Below are 19,348 nucleotides of genomic sequence, written 5' to 3' on the forward strand. Positions count from 1 at the left end.
CCCCAGTTCACAGGTTCCGGGTGATACTGCGTGGGGAAAGGCCTCAAGAGTCTGAGCAACCGCGGCGCTTTTCTGTCCCTTTCCCGGTAGATCCGGAAAGACCAGGGCCCCCCGGGGTTCTTCCCGCAGTGGGCACCCCAATGCCTCTTCCCCCTACGGGACCAGGCCCTTGGAGTCGGCTCGCCACCTGCGCACGCCAGAAACACGCTGCAGGCTGAGCTTTACCTGCTTGAAGGTCGCTGTTTCTCCGCTGCGCTAAGCTCCCACGGAAGAAAATGGAGTCGCCGAACCGAGACTGGAAAAGGATAGTCCGGACCCACCGCAAGGGCCCCCGCAGCCGCCGCCGCCGCCGCCGCCGCCGCCACCACCACCGTCGCCGCTGCTGCGTAAACGTGCTACGTCACCTCCGGCTCTCTGTCATTGGGAGTGGGCGGGTCATTTCTTGTTCTCTTTTTCCCCTCCGGTGTCTAGCGCTTTCTCCTCGAGTGTGCGAACGGTGACTGAAGGCAATAAGGAACGAAGCGGCCACGGAGCAACCAGAACAAAGCGAGGTCCCTAAGGCCACCCGGGCCAGCGTGTTCCTTAAGCCGCTCTAGCCAAAGGAACCATAAAGCTTCAGGTTAAGGTGTCTTCACTTCCTCCTCCTCGTCGTTCCGCCCTTAGCTTCCGGTTCCGGGGAAGGGCCAAATTTTCTTGGATGATTAGGGACTCTCAAGTCTAGGATGGCTGTCTTGTCGCTTCTGTTGTTGGGTGGTTTGTGGAGCGCTGTGGGAGCGTCCGACATGGCTGTCGTTACTTGCGGCTCCGTGGTGAAGCTACTCAATACGCGCCATAACGTCCGACTGCACTCTCACGACGTGCGCTATGGGTCAGGTACTCGGGGAGACCAACCCGGGTTGGGTGGGCTGCCTAGGCCGGTGAGCCCCGAAGGGGCGTGGCCTCAAGTGCTGAGGGCGTGGTCTTGGAAAGTTAAAGGTGTCCTAGGGAGATTCATGAAGAGGACGATCGAGTTGCTAAGGAAATTTAATCGTAATGTTAGTTTCTGTTTGATGAATGTGTGCTCAACGTGTTACAAAGGTACTTCTCAATTTTTAACATTGTGTTGAGATAGTAAAGTTATTTTCATAGGTGAAGAAATAGACTCAGTTATTGCTCAAAAGCCTTACAGCTAGTGAATGATGGAGACAGGGTTTAATCCATCTCTGTCTAGGTTTAAAAATCTTTCACTGCCGGGCGGTGGTGGTGCACGCCTTTAATCCCAGCATTCGGGAGGCAGAGCCAGGCGGATCTATGTGAGTTCGAGGCCAGCCTGGGCTATCAAGTGAGTTCCAGGAAAGGCGCAAAGCTACACAGAGAAACCCTGTCTCGAAAAACCAAAAAAAAAAAAAAAGTTCAGCCTGGACTACACAGTGAGAGCTATCTCAAAATATCACACAAGAAATTCAAAGGCAGGGGTTAGAGAGATGGCTCAGAGGTTGAGAGCACTGGCTGATTTTTCAGAGGGCCTGAGTTCAATTCCCAGCAACCACATGGTCACTCACAACCATCTGTAATGAGATCTGGTGCCCTCTTCTGGCATGCAGGCATACATACAGGTATACATAAATCTTTTTTAGTTCAGAGGCTGGCTAATTAGCTTAGTGTGTTAAGAGTATTTGCCAAGCATTAGAAAGGCCCTAGGTTCTGCCCTTATACTTAGGGGAAATAAAAGTAATGAGATTTGCTTAGTCTGTGGTTCCCAACTCTAAGAACCTGTCTGACCAGTTTAGTCCAGGGAATGTATAGTCATCATTGGGATATTTTTATATTCCTAACCACCTATTCAGGAAACACCTACCTGTATGTCAGGCATATTACATTTTAATTTAATCTGTTTCCTGTTTTGGATCTACTAAATTAAAATGGAGTTAGAAAGAGGCCCAGTAAACTTCAGATCTTTACCAGTGGTCCTTATGGGTAGCCAGATTTTGAAACCATGTTCACTCAGAACCTTAGGAGAGGAATCTGTGATACAGCGTTAGATACAATATTCTTTTAAAAGCTTCTTTGTTTTTTTGAGACAGAGTCTATCTAGCCCTGGCTGTCTTGCTGCCAGGAACTCACTGTAGACCAGACTGGCCTTGAACTCACAGAGGTCCTCTTGTCTCTGCCTCCCAAGCACTGATATTAAAGGCTTTCATTTTTTAAAAATATATTTTGTGTTTTGTGTGTGTGTGTATGTATGTGTGTGTTTGGATGCCTGCTTGCTATGGTGCATATGTGGAGATCAGAGAAAAACATTGTTCTCTCCTTCTATCATGGGAGACCTAGGGGTTGAATTCAGATTGTCAATCTTTTCCAGCTGAGACATTTTACTGCCTAGATACAACATTCTTGTCCAGATAGTGCTTGAAGATACGTGAATAGATCAAATTGCTCAGGATAAGCTATATGGTCCTCAATCTGAAAAATTACAATAAATGTTACTTGAATTACTTTGTCTGGACCCCCAAGTGTTTAGGAACAGATTAAGGTCAGATAGAATTCTGGCTACTCTCAAGGTATAAAGAGGTCTCCGGAGGAAGTAGAGAATTGAAAGAAATAAGTGGAAAATTAAAGAGATGATTAAAATGTAGAGAACAGTGCTAGAGAGATGGCTCAGGGATTAGAGTACTTGTTGTTCTTGCAAAGAATCCAGGATTAATTCCCTGCATCTACATGGTTAACTCTAGTTCCAGGGCATCTGACTCCCTCTTCTGACGTCTGTGAGCCCAAGCATGTACAGACATACATGCAGGCAAAATACACAAAAAGTAAAATGAATAAATCTAGTAAGTGTTTCTGTAAAGGTAAGGAACAAGACTGAACTCTGAGTGAGCTGGAAGGCATTAATAAGAAAGGGGGGGGGTGCTGGAGAGATGGCTCAGTGGTTGAGAGCACCAACTGCTCTTCCAGAGGTCCTGAGTTCAAATCCCAGCAACCACATGGTGGCTCACAACCATCTGTAATGATGAGATCTGGCGCCCTCTTCTGGCTTGCAATCATACATGCTGTATACATAATCAATCAATAAATAAATCTTTAAAAAAAGAAAGTGGGGAGGGCAGCTGAGGTAGGTGTCACAGAGGCAGGTGGATCTCTGCGAGTTCTAGGCCTGCCAAGGCTACACTCTGTGGTCAGAGCCTGCCTCACAAATAAAAATAAAATTTTAAAAAATGAAAGAGAGCCCAGCAGTGGTGCACACCTTTAATCCCAGCATTTGGGAGGCAAAGCCAGGCGGATCTCAGTGAGTTTGAGACCAACTTGGTCTACAGAGTGACCTTGGTACATTGGGTACATTGCTTACCCTTCCTAACAATCCAATGTAAACTTGGGACAGTAACAGTACCTGTCTCAGAATAAAATGCATCAGTTATTCAATCAAGTAGGGTAGGAGACTTTTAGTCCTATCATTCAAGAGGCAGAGAGAGGTGGATCTATGAGGACAGCCTGGTCTACCTACTGATTTTCACGCCAGTCAGGGTTACATAGTAAGACCCTGTCTCAAACAAATAAACAAACAAAAATCCAAATTAGGGGCCAGGTGGTGGTGTACGCCACATGGGAGACAGGCAGATCTCTGTAAGTTTGAGACCAGCATTGTGTACAGAGTGAGTTCCAGGACAGCCGGGGCTACATAGAGAAACCTTGTCTAAAAAAACGAAACAAAACAAACAAACAAAAAAACCCCAAGAAACTCCAAATTATTCAAGCAAAGAACTTGGATTAGCCAGGTAAGTGACAGTACATTTTTCTTTAAAACCTATGGCTACCTGCTAGACAGTGGCACACACCTTTAATCCCAGCACTGGTAGAGGCAGGCGGATCTCTGTGGTTGATATATTGTGCACCCCAATAAACTTATCGTGGGGGTCCGAGAACAGAACAGCCATAATATTAAACATAGAGGTTAGGCAGTGGTAGCACATGCCTTTAATCCTAGCATTCCAGAGGCAGAGATCCATCTGGATCTCTGTGAGTTTAAAGCCACACTGGAAAACAGCCAGGCATGGTGACTCACGCCTTTAATCCCAGGAAGTGATGGCAGAAAGCAGAAAGGTATATAAGGCGTGAGGACCAGGAACTAGAGCTGGTTAAGCTTTTATTATTTATTATGTATGTAGAAGAGGGTGCCAGATCTCATTACAGATGGTTTTGAGCCACCATGTGGGTGCTGGGAATTGAACTCAGGACCTCTGAGCCATCTCTGCAGCCCTTTTTTTTTAAATTCTTTTTTGTTTTTTCCAGACAGGGTTTCTCTGTAGCTTTGCACCTTTCCTGGATCTCGCTCTGTAGACCAGGCTGGCCTTGGACTCACATAGATTCGCCTGGCTCTGCCTCCCAAGTGCTGGGATTAAAGGCATGTGCCACCACCGCTCGGCTCTTATTTTATTCATTCATTCATTCATTCATTCATTCATTTACTTATTTATTTTGAGTGCCGAATGCCGTTTATTGAAGGAGGGAGGAGGTCTTAAATACAGGCTTACAGTACAATGGGAGAACCCCCGGAGGGCAGAAGTTCGTTTCTGATGTGTTTTTTTTGGTTTTGGTTTTGTCTTTGTTTTTTTTTTTTTTTTTTTTTTTTTTTTAAAGCAGAGGATCGAAGCCAGGGCCTTGTGCTTGCTAGGGAAGCGCTCTACCACTGAGCTAAATCCCTAACCCCTATATTTTTTTAAATAAGATTTTTATTATTTTCTATTTGTGTGTGTGCTGGGTGTGATGAAGCACACCTTTACTCCCAGCACTCAAAAGATAGAAGCAGGCAGATCTCTGAGTTCAAGGCCAGCCTGGTCTACATAGGAGCTCCAATACAGCGGGGACTACTTAGAGAGACCCTGTCTTAAAAAAAAAAAAAAGAGTAATTATGTGCATGTTCAAGTGCTCATGAATACAGGTGCCTATAGGGACTAAAAGTGTTGTGTCCCCTAGAACTGGAGTTAACAGGTAGTTATGAGTCTGCACTGTATAGATGCTGGGAACTGAGCTCGGGCCTTCTGTATGAGCAGTATTGTCTCATAACTGTCTCTCACCCTTTTATACTTTTTACCTGTGTTCTGGAAATTGATGTTTGGTTGTCAGGTTTGCATGGCTAGTGATTTTTACCCACTGAGCCATCTCCCTGGCTCACACATTGTTATTTTGGGGCATGATCTCTTATTGGGAGCTAGGGCTTACCAATTTGTCTAGGCTGGCAGGTCAGTGAGCTCAAGGCTGGCTGGCTCCACCTTTCCAATGCTGAGATTACAAGTGCAGGCCACAATGCCCAACTTTTTTAATGTGGGTTCTGAAGATAGAACTTGGGTAATCAGGTCTCGTAGCATATGTCTTTACCCGATGAACCATCTTGCTAACTCACTTCCGTGGAATTTTCTGGTGTAACGTGTTAAAACCAATTTGTTCCATGTTTATTTTGTAAGGGGAGAATGAGTGAATGAATGTGTGTTGTTGAATGCATCTGCTGGCCAGAGAACAACCTGCAGGAATCAGTTCTCTTTTTATTATGTGGGTTCGGGGATGACCTTAGGCTGTCATGCTTAGGCAGCAGGTGCCTTTACCCACTGAGTATCTCATTGGCCTTTTCACACACTTTTAAGTGTATCTCATCTACAATATATGAGAACATTTAGCATGTTTTAAATTTTAATGTTGTGAAAGTAAAATATTACCAACATAGTGTTCCCCACCATACAACTTTTGTGACACAGGGCACATCTTTGGCCCTGGAAAGTGAAGGGGTTAAGTTGAAACTCCTGTGCCTTTTTCTTCTTTTGTCTATTTAGTAGGGCTATGTATTTATTGTTTGCTATAATTAGTGCAGGAAGGGGACAGAAAGCTCACAGGCTACTCAGTTTCACAAGGTATACTTTGGGGCAAAGAAAGTCTGGTATTTGCCAATAATATCCTAGGGTCTCAGTGGGCACATTCCTGAGAAAGAGGGTTTCATTCCTAAAGAGGACATGCCTATTGTTAGGTGCTCCTCAATCAAGGGAAGGCCTGGGCCTGTGGGTGATGGTCCCCATCTTGGTAGGACCTTGGTGGGAGCTCAAGCAGTCCTGACCATCCCATTAGCAGCTGCTGTCCCTCTTCTCTGTGGTGTCATTACCTACTGGGACAGGTCCTTCTGGACACTGGGCACTCTAGCTGGTGTTCCTCTGCGAACTGTCCTCCCAACCCCAGGACCTCTGATAGAAGGAACACGTGGTATCCAGGCAGTGCCAGTATCTCTAGAGAGGAACTTTTTCATAGTCACGCGTACCAAGTTCTCCGCACACAACAGCACCACACCTAAAACCTGTTTTCTTCATACTCTGGCTGTTTAGCATCCTGTCTCCTCATTTTGCTGAACTCACCACAGTCTCAGGGGATCACAGTCATATGCTTGACCTTAAAGGTGCACTGAAGATTGAACAAATGACCATCTCACGGGACATGTCTCATTCTGTAGTCAACACGTACAGCCTGGCGTTCTACTTACAGTCATGACTGCTGTTCCACAATAGCCAGTGTTTTAAGGGTGAAATTTTAAGATCCTTAATATCTAGGGAGGATATAAATGAAGGTGTGATGTACGTTTTTTTTTTAAAAACAATGCAAGCTTGGGAGAAGCTTTTTTTTTTTTAAGATTATGTATACAGCATACCAGACTGCAGACCAGAAGAGGGCACCATATCTCATGACAGATGAGCTATAAGCCACCATGTGGGTGCTGGGAATTGAACTCAGGACCTCTGGAAGAGCAGTCAGTGCTCTTAACCTCTGAGCCATCTCTCCAGCCTGGGAGAAGCTTTACCAGTAGTGGATGGGTCCTTGCTTGCTCCATCACATAGAAAATGGCTCTTCAGAAGCAGGTGTCGGGCATCTCCAAACTGCCTCCCTCTCTGCCTTACCTTTTTTTTTTTTTCCTTTTTGCCTGCAGGTAGTGGGCAGCAGTCAGTGACAGGGGTGACCTCTGTGGATGACAGCAACAGTTACTGGAGGATACGGGGGAAGACTGCCACAGTGTGTGAAAGGGGAACCCCCATCAAATGTGGCCAACCCATCCGGCTGACACACATCAACACGGGTCGAAACCTCCACAGCCACCATTTCACCTCACCTCTTTCTGGACACCAGGTGAGGGGACATGCAGTGGAGCATTCCTAATGTATTAATCAGGTTCTCAAGAGTCACAGAGTTTATGGAAGGAATCAATCAATCAATCAATCTCTCTCTCTCTCTCTCTCTCTCTCTCTATATATATATATATATATATGCATGTATATGTGTGTGTGTGTATATATGTGTATATATATGTAACAAATATACTTATGAAACAAATGTGCTACAGTTAACATAGCAGTGCTGACATATTATCTCTAACTAAAGTCCATAGGGTATTCTTTTTTTTTTTAATAATTTATTTATTTTTTATTTATATGCATTGGTGTTTCACCTACATGTATGTCTGTGAGGGTATTGGATCCCCTGGAACTGAGGTTACAGTTTTGAGCTGCCGTGTGGGTGCTGGGAATTGAACCTGGGTCCTTTGGAAGAACAGCCAGTGCTCTTAATCACTGAGCCATCTCTCCAGCCCCGCGCCCCCATTGGATGTTTCTTTAGTTTTTTGTTTTAAGATTTATGAGTGTTTTGCCTGCATGTATGTATATGCCTCCTGGTACCCTCAGAGGTCAGAAAAAGGCATGAGTCCCCCAGAGCTGCCATTACACATGATTGTGAGCTGCTGTGAGGGTGCTGGGATCCAATTTGGGTCCGCTCAAACTGCACTAGTGCCTTATTTGCTGAGCTCTCTCTGCAGCCCCTATTTCTTTAGTTTTACCTAATGTCCTTTTTCTGTTACAGGATATACATTTAGTAGTCATGACTCATTAGGCTCCTCTAGCTATTAGAGTTTTTAAGATTTTCCTTGTTTTCACTGACTTTGACCATCTTGAGGAATGCTAGTCAGGTGTATTGTTCATGCCCCACCTTTGGAATGTAATGTTTTCTCATGATGGAAGCTGTGAGGAAGATCACAGGGTAAAGTACCATTCTTATCACATCCTATCAAGGTTACATTCTGTCATCATGATGTGTGACGGTAATTTTGACCTTGCTCACGTGGCTTTACGGCGTTTCTTTTGTAAAGTCATGCTTTCATTTGGTCCTCTGTGAAGTCAGTCTCCAGTCCACACTTTGGTAGTTAGGGAATTATATTCCTTTATACTGTACTGGAATAGCTGCAGAAATTATTTGGGTGTGTGGGGGGAGTGTCTTTCCTCGATTCACTTACTCATTCATACCAGTATGAGTTCATGGGTATTTAATTTGTACTTGAATTATAACCCAATATTAACTGTCTTCATTTTATTGTTCTAGTTGTTCCAACTTTGCCTTTGGCAATTCTTTCAGTTGACGTACACATCCATCCATTTGATAGAATCCTATTTTAAAGCACTTGCTTATTTTCTGGGACTACAAGATACTCAAGGCTCATCTAGTATATTTCTTGGCCCACTTCTGAAATCTTCTATTTCCTCGATGAACCTGCTTGCGTTTACTGGAGAATGGTCTTAGAACCAAGATCCAGGCTCTTCCCAACCTTGCGCTGCTGGGTTGTTACTTCTGTGTCCTCTCACCTGGCAGAACAAGAAGTGGATGTTTGTGCTGTCCTTCCCCACAGAGTAATATTTAGAATGAGGTTGAAATAAATAATAACAGTTTGTTTAGAAGACCAGATGCAGTAATGTGCACCCAGAGTCTCGGTTGTTTAAAAGGAGGATCACTTGAGCCCACAGGGGCCCACAGCCATCTTGGACAACTGAACAAATCCATGTCTCTTACAACAGAAAATTAAGGACTACCAGCAAGATGGCTTCGTTGGTAAAAGCACTTGAAACCTGAGTTTGGTCTTGTCCCCACCTACCTGGTGAAAGGAGAACCAGCTCTATAAGTTGTCACCTGACCGCCACATGCATGCCATGGCATGTCTGCACCCACACATAAGTAACATCTAAAAGGTAGACAGGAAAAACCTAGGAATAAAACACATGGCAGATCTAGTATTAATTTAAAAAGTAGGATTTGGGTCATAATCTAAGAGGACAAGTTTTCTCTTGTGCCCTTCATGTCTTTTTATTCCTCCATAGTTTATTTCATTTTAAAAATTTGTTAACAAATTGGGTATGGTGGTACATGCCTTTAATCCCAGCACTTGGGAGGCAGAGGCAGGTGGATCTCTGAATTTGAGGCCAGTCTGGTCTACAAAGTAAGTTTCCAGGACACTTAGTACTGTTACATGGAGAAACCCTGTCTTGAAAAACAAAACAGCTGGGTGGTGGTGGCGCACGCCTGTAATCCCAGCACTCGGGAGGCAGAGGCAGGCGGATCTCTGTGAGTTCGAGGCCAGCCTGGTCTACAAAGCGAGTTCCAGGACAGCCTCCAAAGCTACAGAGAAACCCTGTCTTGAAAAACAAAACAAACAAACAAACAAACAAACAAAAGAAAAACAAAACAAATAAATAAAATAAAGCCCCAAATTTGTTCAACAACAACAGAAAAGTCCCAGTTTGTTTCTTTTGGACAATTTTATTTTTCTTCTTATTGACTATTTAGTTTATTTGGAGACAGGGTCTCTTGTAACCTGGGCTAGCCTCAAACCGCCTAAATAGCTGGATGATCTTGAACCCCTGGTCCTTCTATCTCCACTTCCTGAATGTTAGGCTACGGGTGTGCTCTACCATTCTGAGCGCTATTCCCCCACTCTTCAGACCTGACTGTTAATGTTGCCACTTTCTGTATTTCAGGAAGTGAGTGCCTTTGGCGAGGAAGGTGAAGGCGACTATCTGGATGACTGGACAGTGCTCTGTAATGGACCTTACTGGGTGAGGGATGGTGAAGTGAGATTCAAACATTCTTCCACCGAAGTTCTCCTGTCTGTCACAGGAGAACAATACGGTCGACCTATAAGTGGACAAAAAGAGGTACATGGTATGGCCCAGCCAAGTCAGAACAACTACTGGAAGGCCATGGAAGGCATCTTCATGAAGCCCAGTGAGTTGCTGAAGGCAGAAGTTCATCATGCAGAACTATGACTCAATGCTGTGAGCCACTGTCACCAACAGTGTTGGCAGTCATCTGTTGCTGCTGTCCCCTGGATGCTCTGGTCCAGGATCTCTGAGCAGTGGCTGCATTTGGACCCGCAGCCCTTCACACTTGAAGTGGTTGCTCTCCCAGATTTGGTCAGTTCTCAAGAGACGACTTGTTTGTGATACTTTTCGTTCGGACTGTTAAGAGAAAGCTGAGGAACTTCCCTCTTAGCTGGGAAATTTTACTCCTTAGGCATCATGGATTATTAACTTGTCTGATTTTCCCCTATTTTTCTTTTTCCAAATTGATAAATAAAAAAATAAAGAGAATTTTTGTTTGGCCATTTACTAGGGGGGGGCTATTTCAGGATCTGCCTGCTAAATCCTCAAGTCCTAATGCTGTGGGATGGTCTTTCTGTATGCTGTGAATATGTGTTGCTATGATTGTTTGATAAATAAAGTTGCATTGGCCTATGGCAAGGCAGGATAAGGTTAGGCAGTACGTTGAAATTGAAGACTCAAGGAAGAAGGGTGGAGTAGAAGAGATGCCAGCCTGCCACCCAAGGAGCAACAAGATGCCAGCAGACCAGTATGCCACAGCTATGTGGCAACATATAGATTAATAGAAATTAGTTAAGTTATAAGAGCTAGGGGTTGAGGATTTAGCTCAGTAGTAGAGCCCTTGCCTAGCAAGCACAAGGCCCTAGGTTTGTCCTCAGCTCCGGAAAAAAAAAAAAAGTTATAAGAGATAGCTAACAAGAAGCCTGACCCATAGGCCATACAGTTTGTAAGTAATGGAAGCCTCTGTGTGTTTACTTGAAACCAAGCAGCTGTGAGACTCGGGTGGGACAGACTCGTCCTGACTGCAGGACCAGGCGGGACCGGAGAAACTTATGGCTACATCCTAAGACTTTCAATATGCTGGGGATCTTCACTGTGGGCCGTCTTACAAGAGTTATTTGCACATAAGCCTTTCTCTCTGTACCTTCACTTCTTCCTCAGCACATCTTTACTAAGACCTTAAGAGTTCAGTATAATATATAGCTAATGACATTTTCCTCTGGATTTGTTATGTGTTGTGGAATATTTAAGATGTGTTACATTCATTTATGCTGTGGAATATTTGTTTAATGATGCCTTAAAAATGTATTGCATTCTTTTTTTTCTTTTTTCTTTCTTTTTTTTTTTTTTTGGTTTTTCGAGACAGGGTTTCTCTGTGTAGCTTTGCACCTTTCCTGGAACTCACTTGGTAGCCCAGGCTGGTCTCGAACTCACAGAGATCCGCCTGACTCTGCCTCCCAAGTGCTGGGATTAAAGGCATGCACCACCACTGCCCGGCCTGTATTGCATTCTTTTATGTTGCATTTGTTTAATTCTGTAAAGCTGTGTCACTTTACCTGTCTAAAATACCTCATTGGTCTAATAAAGAGCTGAATGGCCAATGGCAAGGCAGGAGTGGGGTAGGCGGGGCTGCCAGTCAGAGAGAATAAATAGGAGCAATCTAGGTGAGAAGAGAGAAGAGCAAGGAGTGATAAGAGGAGGACATCAGGGGCCAGCCACACAGCCACACCGCCACACCGCCACACCGCCACACCGCCACACAGCTAGCCATGTGCAGTATAAAGGAAAGAAAGATATGAAGAATAAAGAAAGATAAAAAGCTCAGAAGCAAAACACAGTTAAAGAAAAACAGGATAATATAAGTTAGAAAAGCTGGCTAGAAACAAGCCAAGCTAAGGCTGGGCATTCATGAGTTCGGAATGAGTCTCTGTGTATTTATTATACTAGGCACCATGTAAAAGCCCTTCATTTCATCTCTACAGACTTATTTCAGGATAGATATACTTCTAACAATGTAGAACAGAAAAATTGAGTAACTGCCTGCATTTTTTTAAAGTAGTAAATAATTTTGTGATGCCTTGGTCATTTTTACTACACTACAGTTGTGTTTACCTCTTTGAAGTCAGTTTTTTATTTCTGTCCTCAAACAGGAATCTTTTAAGGTTTTTTGTTTGGTTGGTTTTTGTTTTTGTTTTTGTTTTCAAGACAGGGTTTCTCTGTGTAATAGTCCTGGATGTTCTGGAACTGGCTTTGTAGACCAGGCTGGCCTCAAACTCACAGAGATTCACCTGCCTCTGCCTCCAGAGTGCTGGGATCAAAGGTGTGCACCACCATACAGCATGCTCCTACATTAACTTGACAGTGGTAAACAGAAGTGATTGCCGTCTGGTGGGATTTCTTTCTTCCTTCTCTCTCTCTCTCTCTCTCTCTCTCTCTCTCTCTCTCGCCTCTTTTCCTCCTCCACCCCCTTTTTTAAAGATTTTATGTATATAAGTGCATGCCCAAAGAGAGCATTGGATCCCCCGGGACTGCAGTTACAGATGGTTGGGAGCTGGATGCTGGAAATTAAACTGGAATCTTCTGGAAGATCAACCAGTGCTCTTAATTGCTGAGCCATTTCTCTACTCCTGCTTTTTTTGGGGGAAAACAGACAGGGTCTCACTATGTTGCTCTCTTGACTGACCTGGAACTCCTATGTAGACCATGCTATCCTTAAAGCCACAGAAATTCACCCATTTCTGCCTCCTGAGTGCTGGAATTAAAGGTTCATGCCACCATGTGCAGCTTAATACAGCCTTTTTTTTTTTTTTTTTTACTTTAGGGACTTAGTGTTTCCTATTTGCCTTAAATTGTTAATGTAGAATATGTTAGGCATGGGTCATGATGTTAAGAATAAGAAATTCCAATCCTTTTCAAAAAACTTGTGTTCTCAGTCAATTAAAACCAAGAATTAGGATTAGACCTCTGCACTGCTCTTGCTCTGTTCTACTTTCGTTACACGGATTCCGTGTATCTCTTCAGAAAGAAGAGAACTATAAAGTGAGTGTAGTAGTGAAGGAGAAAATAAAAAGGATAAATTTGCTGGGTGTGCGCCTTTAATCCAGCACTCGGGAGGCAGAGGCAGGCAGATCTCTGTGAGTTTGAGTCCAGCCTGGTCTACAGAGAGAGTTCCAGGACAGCCTTCAAAGCTACACAGAGAAACCCTGTCTCAAAAAAAACAAAAAACACAAAACTAGAACAAAAGAAAAAAAAAAGATTAATGTTATTAAGAATTTACCAGTTAGTTTGCTTAGAAACATATTAGTTACACAGAAGTAAAATTCAGCTGAAGAAGCACTGCTTTGCTGAGCAGCTGAAAGGAAACAACTCCAGGTCCTTACAGCTGCCCAGTTAGGCATCATACCCATTATCAAAAAGAGCTTGCCTCTGCTAGGCAGTTCAGAAAAGATGACCCTGACTGATAGTCGCTTATTAAGCCCTGTGCCTCTTCTCGGGAAGGGCGTAAGTCTACCAGGACAAAAGCTTTCTGTCTGTCTGTAACAGTATCTTTAAATTGTAAATCTCACCATTTGTCCAAAACAGCCAAACTCGCAATTTCTGTCTCTGTAAAGCATGTTTAATTGCTCAAAGTGTCTGGGAACTAAAAGATTTGCAGATGAAGGCATATGTAAAAATGCAATGTTCTAGCTCAAACCTATATATGCTGTAAAGAATCCTTGTTCAAGGCTGGTGAACCCTAGTAGTTGGGTGCCTGAGAGTGGAAGATTATGAGTTCCAGGCCAGTTTGAGCTGCACCAGGAGACCTGGTCTCAAAAATGAAGGGGTCATAGTGGTACATGCCTGTAATCCCAGCTCTCAGGAGGTAGCAGTAGGAGGAGCACTACAAGTCTTAAGTCAGCCTGGTCTGCACATCAAGTTCTGGGCCAACCAGGGCTACATATTGAGACCTTAGCTCAAAAAGCTTAAAAAAAAAAAAACATGACAACATTTCAAGCTGCAAGTTGGCAATCGATAGCTACTTTAGCTGAGTGAACAGACTGAAAAGATGTATAGAGGGCACAAGGTCCTCGTACTCACAAATAAGCACTAGGGAAACAGGAATGTTTAAACACCCAGAGTTGCCGGGCAGTGGTGGCGCACGCCTTTAATGCCAGCACTAAGGAGGCAGAGACAGGAGGATGTATGTGAGTTCGAGGCCAGCCTGGTCTACACAGTGAGATTCAGGACAGGCACCAAAACTACACAGAGAGACCCTGTCTCGAAACAAAAACAAAACAAAACAAACAAACAAAACCACCCAGAGTTGTCTCCTTAACAGAGGAGACATAACACGTGTTTTCCACCTAGAAATCTGGGAATGGAATTCCTGAATCCCCCAGACTATTGTGTTGATCCCAGACTCTTCCTCCCTAGACCTTTGAGTATTCTCAGTCAATAAAACCCATCCTTGTGGAAGATGTCACATGTACTTTACAGTAGCCTAGGTGACCTCTGTGCTGTCTGGAGGGCCAGGCCACTCCTGACTCCCACAGACTTCTATGTTAATCCATCATTCTTCCTACCCCCTTACATTGAACGTTGTTTTCAGTCAATAGAACACATCTTTATGGAAAAGGTCATATTACTTTGTAAAGAGTTTCAATGTAAACATGTCCTAAGTTTTATTGCACCCATGGGATTGAGTTAATTATCACAGAAAACTGTTTTTCAAATTATGCTGTCCTGAAATATGCCTAAAATTATGCCCAGTGTTAGACTCCAGATTCTAGAAGTATGTACCAATACCAGCTACCGAGTCCCCTGGAACCAGACTTGCTTCTTGTCTCATTTGGACTGTTCCTCTGCCGGCCCTGGTGTTTGCAGAGACCCTAAAAGATGAATTCGAGTAGGGAGATGTGTGGTGATGCACCTCTCTGTGACCTGGGTGAGTTCTGGGACCATCCCTGAGCATTGAGAGACCACACCTGAATGCAAGGTCAGAGGACAACTTATGGGAGTTGGTGCCTTCTTTGCATCATGTGGGTTTTAAGGATGGAACTCTAAGTCCTCAGGCCTACCAGCAAGTTCCTTACCTGTTATCTGAAGGGACTAAAAGAGAAATTCTGAATAAAACTGGAAGAATCATATGGAGATCAGGACCCGAGAGCGAAGAATAAATACTCCATAATACCTTGGAACCGCCAGGATGTCTTTATCTTGTACTGTATTAGTAAGCCATTATTCAGACACTGACTCATGAGAATAATCGTAACAGGCCTTATCTACTTCCTTCATTTCGCTCTGACCTGATTTAACCTTGAATTCCCTATTTCATGTAATTAAAATTGCTTCCCAGACAATTTGTGAAATTACTTCTGCTATATCCCACCCTGGCCCAGGGCCAGTTCTTGTGATGCTATACGCATGGCACAAGCCTAAAACTAAATTGTACAGAATGGCTCTTTGCGCGCAGCATGTTAAAAGATACTAAGTGGCCAGAACAGTATTCAGACAGTGAACGACATTGACTCCATTGGCTTCCCGGTGGGATGAGGTGATGTCTGAGGTCTTTCAATTACCTCTTGGTTTTCTCTTCAAGCTTTTTCGCAGGCAGGATCAGGTCTGACCTATGGGGGACATGTAACTTTTAGCCAGCTTCCCTGACAGACTCTAAGAAGCCAGGCGGGCTCTTAACTGCCTTAGGGAATGCGTTCTGGAAGCGGAACTCCACGAGGCGGAAATGAGCCACCTCCGAGAGCCGGGCGGACACCGACCTCTGGCCCCTGCGCCAGCCTGGAGCTCCTCGGTGGGCCTGGAAGGCTGCGCCCTGGGCGCGGTGCCCAGGCCAGCGCGTTCGCGAGCCGCCCCGCCCGCCGTCTCGGAGCCACGCCTCCACTCCGCGCCAGCAGCGGGCCGGCCCTCGGCGCTTGCGTGCGGGGGGCGGGGCGCGGAGGGAGCCCTCCGGATGGTCGGCGGGTCGCCGGGGCGGGGGTGCGCGCGCGCGCAACAACGCTTCCGCGGCCTGCGTGTGCGTGCGCGGCCGAGGCCCGCCGCGGCGCTGTGCGGTTCCGGCGTCGGGGCCCGGCATGGCGGGGGTCGGGGCCAGGCCGGGCCGGACCCGGACCTAAATGCCTCTATTTCTCTCCGCGCTGTTGGTCTTGCTGCTGGTTGCGCTTAGCGCACTCTTCCTAGGCCGGTGAGGGGCTTCCAGCCACGACGGCGCGGGGGACGAGGGAGAGGGTCTGGAGGAGGCGCGGGCTGATCCGGTGCAGTAGGCGGACGGGGTGGGAACGGGAGGTGGCGGGGCGCTCAGCCCGGCCTGAGGTTAGGGAAGGCGAGGTAGGGGCGCGCGCGCGGGGGGGGCGGCGCGGAGGCATCGGGCGGGGCCCGAAGCAGTGCAGAGGCCAGGAACTGAGTAGGTGTGTGTGAGGAAGGGGTGTCCCTCGGTGGTCTCCTTTCCTGCTCCGTTCGCCCCGAATGTCCTCTCCCCAGATTGCGAAGGGCACCTGCAGCCCCGCCCTGGAGAGAGGTCAGGAGGACCGTCTGTCTGGGGAAGAGCGGTGTTTGAGTTGTCCCAAGTGTGACCTCTGCCTTTTTGCAAACGTCTGCGGGGTGGGGACGCAGACACCGACCCTCTAGGGAGTGTGTGATGACGTATTTAACGTGGCTGCCTTCGCTTTGATTGCTTTTGAGCACCTCTTTTTACTTTGGGTTTCTAAAGATTTGAGGATTGCTTTCTTTTTATTTTTTAGTCCTGTGTTAAATGGTGAGTTTAGTTTGTCTGGTTTGAATTTAGGGACCCGTCATCCTAATTATTGTGGCTACAAGCATGTGACAGAAAAATGCTTAGGAAAATCGGAAAGTTTCCAAGAAATATCCGGCTTCAGGGTACCACTCATCGCGAGGCCTTTCCAGAACCAAACCGGGGAGGGGTCTTAAAATTAAACTTGATTTTTATGCAGGTGGCTTGTGGTCCGATTGGCCACCAGGTGGTGTCAGCGGAAGTTGCAGGCAGAGCTAAAGATTGGATCCTTCCGATTTTTTTGGATCCAAAATGTCAGTCTTAAGTTTCAGCAGCACCAGCAGACGGTGGTGAGTTCCGGGAGAGAGAGAGAGAGAGAGAGAGAGAGTCTGTGTCTGTGTGTGTGTCTGTGTGTGTGTCTGTGTGTCTGTGTGTGTTTTGTTGGGGGGCAACAAAACAAGCGGCTGATCTAGTTAAATTTCAAACTTTATCGGGAGGATCTTAGGAGCTACTTGGAGGATGGATGCAAGTTGTTTAAAGTGTTTAGAGGGCTAGACCTGGTAGTACATACCTGCAATTCTTGCTACTAAAGGGGCTCAGGCAAGAGGACTATAAGTTCAAGGCCAGCTTGGTCTACAGAGAGAGTTCCAGGACAGCTAGGGCTGTTACATAGAGAAACCCTGTTTCGAAAAACCAAAAAAAAAAAGAAAAAAAAAAAAAAAGATGTAGAAGAAACAGGAGAAAGATAACATGAAACTGCAAACTTACTGTTCTAATTTAGGAGAGGAAATAGAATGGCAACATATCCATGAAAGAAAGCTCCTGAGCAAATTTGACTAACATCATCATGAGGAGCAAGATACCCAGTGCTGGTCAGAGAAACCAGTGAAAGAGCTGGGTACATTTAGTGGGAGGGTCAGTAGAACTTCCTTCTCATGTGACTGGGATCTTTCTAGGTTAATAAAGCTGCCTTCCTAGCAGCCAGTGTACACAGCCTTCTTTCATATTGTTTTAGGAGATTGACAACTTGTGGATTTCCAGCAAACTCCTTAGCTATGATCTGCCGTGAGTATTGGATGTCCTTGCTTCTGCCCTTGGGGAATGTTTTGAGGTTGAGCTTTAACAATGAAATTATTCTGCTGAGATGTTTCAGTCAAGGTGGGAGGTTCTTGCTGCAGTCTCCCATTAGTCCAAGTGCAGCTTGGTGAGATCTGCTGAGAGCAGCGGAGGGCTCCTCTGTTACTTGAGCTATAAAGAGCCTGGAGAGTACTGTGCGGGAGGAGACTGCTCTGAAGACCATGGACCCGATGTAATGTGGCTTCTCTTCTGGGCAGACACTATGTGGCCTTGTGCTTTGGAGAAGTACGCATCAGAACGGACCTACAGAAGGTTTCTAGCCTGTCTGCCCCATTCTCTCAGAACACGGAGGTGGAGCAGAAGGAGCTGTCCCTTAGCCCATCCTTGTTGAAGATCTTCTGCCAAGTGAGACCTACTTCTGAGATTCTTTTTAGAAATTAAATATTTTTATATTTGTGTGTGTGCTCATGCATGTGTCAGAGTGACCGAAGAGGCAAGCAGAGCATTGGATCCTGTGCAGGTGGCATTACAGGCAGTTGTGAGCTTTGGGGTTTGAACCTGAGTTCTCAGGAAGGAAGCCAGTACTTGATGAGCCCTCTCTCGGGCCCTGCTTCTGCTGTTCTCAGCTATAGTCCAGGGATGGTTGGTTGCGTTTGGTCTGGGGTGGCTTTTTTTTTTAACTATGGGGGGGGGGGGGCTAAGTTCTTCCTTCCTTTCTCGGCTGGAAAGGAAGGGTGATACCTTTCCAGTAATTGTTGCTTGACCTCACCCCCCCAGCTGTTCTCCATTCACGTAGAGGCCATAAACATCATGGTTCTCAAGGTGGCCACCTCCGAGTCCTTGTGGCACATCCAGGTCAGCAGAAGCAGATTCCTTTTGGACAGTGATGGGAAAAGGTAAGTGGTTGGTAGAAGAGGGTCTGGTAGTGTCCTTGTTTGGAGCTGCTTTAGAGAGATTGACTGTCAGAGCCTCCTTACCTAGGTGGCAGATTCTCATTCTGTGCAGTCTTGAGAAGCCAAGATTGGATATTTCTGCTTGCCTTGTCCTTTCTAGAGAACAGATTAATGAGAGATAACTAATCTGTTGTGAGGAAAGGGATCAAGAGTTTTTTATTTTTGTTTTGAGACAGAGTCTCACTATACAGCCCTGGGTGTCTTAGAACTCTGTATGTAGACTAGGCTGCCCTTGAACTCACAGAAAGCTCCCTGCCTTTGCTTCCTTCCTGAGTGCTGGGATTAAAGAGGTGTGCCACCACCCCTGGACTAAATGCTTTTAATCTTTGTTCCTTCCCAGTCTAATCTGTCAGGTGAACCTATCAAAGATCAATAGCAAAATCTTGAAGAGTGGTCAGCTGGTGAGTGTCATGGTTCTTCTGATATGCCGTTTCTTCTTAAGCATAAGATGGGAAGGAGTTAGGGTCCTTGTGTTCTAGATTCCTTAACCATTGTAGCTCTCTTTGTTTGTTTTGGGGGAGACTGTTTTGTCATGTATAGCCATGGCTGGCCTGGTATGTAGCCCAGGTTGGCTCTAAACTCATGGTGGGCCTCCAACTCTTGAGTACTAGGGTTATAGGTGTGTATCACCACACTGGCTTCAGAACATTACAATTTGACCTAAAACTTCA

The 19,348-nt window shown here is 45.5% G+C and overlaps 3 protein-coding genes and 1 long non-coding RNA gene across 4 annotated transcripts in view; 2 read left to right on the forward strand and 2 right to left on the reverse strand.

The window, feature by feature from the left end:
• Supt6h (SPT6 homolog, histone chaperone and transcription elongation factor) overlaps nt 1–809 on the reverse strand; it is a 38,160-nt gene extending 37,351 nt beyond the window's left edge. Inside the window, exon 1 of the mRNA XM_036194773.1 lies at nt 226–809. The gene's annotated coding sequence lies outside the window, so the exon portion shown is untranslated. The remainder of the gene's footprint in view (nt 1–225) is intronic.
• Nucleotides 418–10,419, forward strand: Sdf2 (stromal cell derived factor 2). The gene is made up of 3 exons (XM_036194774.1): nt 418–873; nt 6,938–7,134; nt 9,804–10,419. Exons 1-3 carry the CDS (start codon nt 723–725, stop codon nt 10,089–10,091), a joined length of 636 nt encoding a protein of 211 aa, XP_036050667.1. The 5' UTR covers nt 418–722; the 3' UTR covers nt 10,092–10,419.
• On the reverse strand, nt 8,357–15,706 carry LOC118588456. The gene is made up of 3 exons (XR_004945596.1): nt 15,485–15,706; nt 8,924–9,032; nt 8,357–8,636 (listed from the first exon to the last, which is right to left on the reverse strand). It is a non-coding gene; the product is annotated as an uncharacterized LOC118588456 (long non-coding RNA).
• Nucleotides 15,707–15,905: 199 nt separating this feature from the next.
• Kiaa0100 (KIAA0100 ortholog) overlaps nt 15,906–19,348 on the forward strand; it is a 32,372-nt gene continuing 28,929 nt past the window's right edge. The window contains exons 1-6 of the mRNA XM_036198236.1: nt 15,906–16,101; nt 16,868–16,997; nt 17,663–17,712; nt 17,982–18,129; nt 18,502–18,620; nt 19,018–19,078. Of these exons, the coding sequence (XP_036054129.1) occupies nt 16,034–16,101; nt 16,868–16,997; nt 17,663–17,712; nt 17,982–18,129; nt 18,502–18,620; nt 19,018–19,078 (576 nt within the window). The 5' untranslated portion in view covers nt 15,906–16,033. The remainder of the gene's footprint in view (nt 16,102–16,867; nt 16,998–17,662; nt 17,713–17,981; nt 18,130–18,501; nt 18,621–19,017; nt 19,079–19,348) is intronic.

This window comes from Onychomys torridus, chromosome 8 (genome assembly GCF_903995425.1).
Source record: "Onychomys torridus chromosome 8, mOncTor1.1, whole genome shotgun sequence".
NCBI lineage: Eukaryota > Metazoa > Chordata > Mammalia > Rodentia > Cricetidae > Onychomys > Onychomys torridus.

Bases quoted from the DNA above. Each gene is read 5' to 3' on its own strand.
- Sdf2 (XM_036194774.1), top strand. From the start codon at position 723: ATGGCTGTCTTGTCGCTTCTGTTGTTGGGTGGTTTGTGGAGCGCTGTG. The intron at 874-6,937 runs GTACTCGGGGAG...TTTTGCCTGCAG, and splicing joins CGACGTGCGCTATGGGTCAG to GTAGTGGGCAGCAGTCAGTG. The intron at 7,135-9,803 runs GTGAGGGGACAT...TCTGTATTTCAG, and splicing joins CACCTCTTTCTGGACACCAG to GAAGTGAGTGCCTTTGGCGA.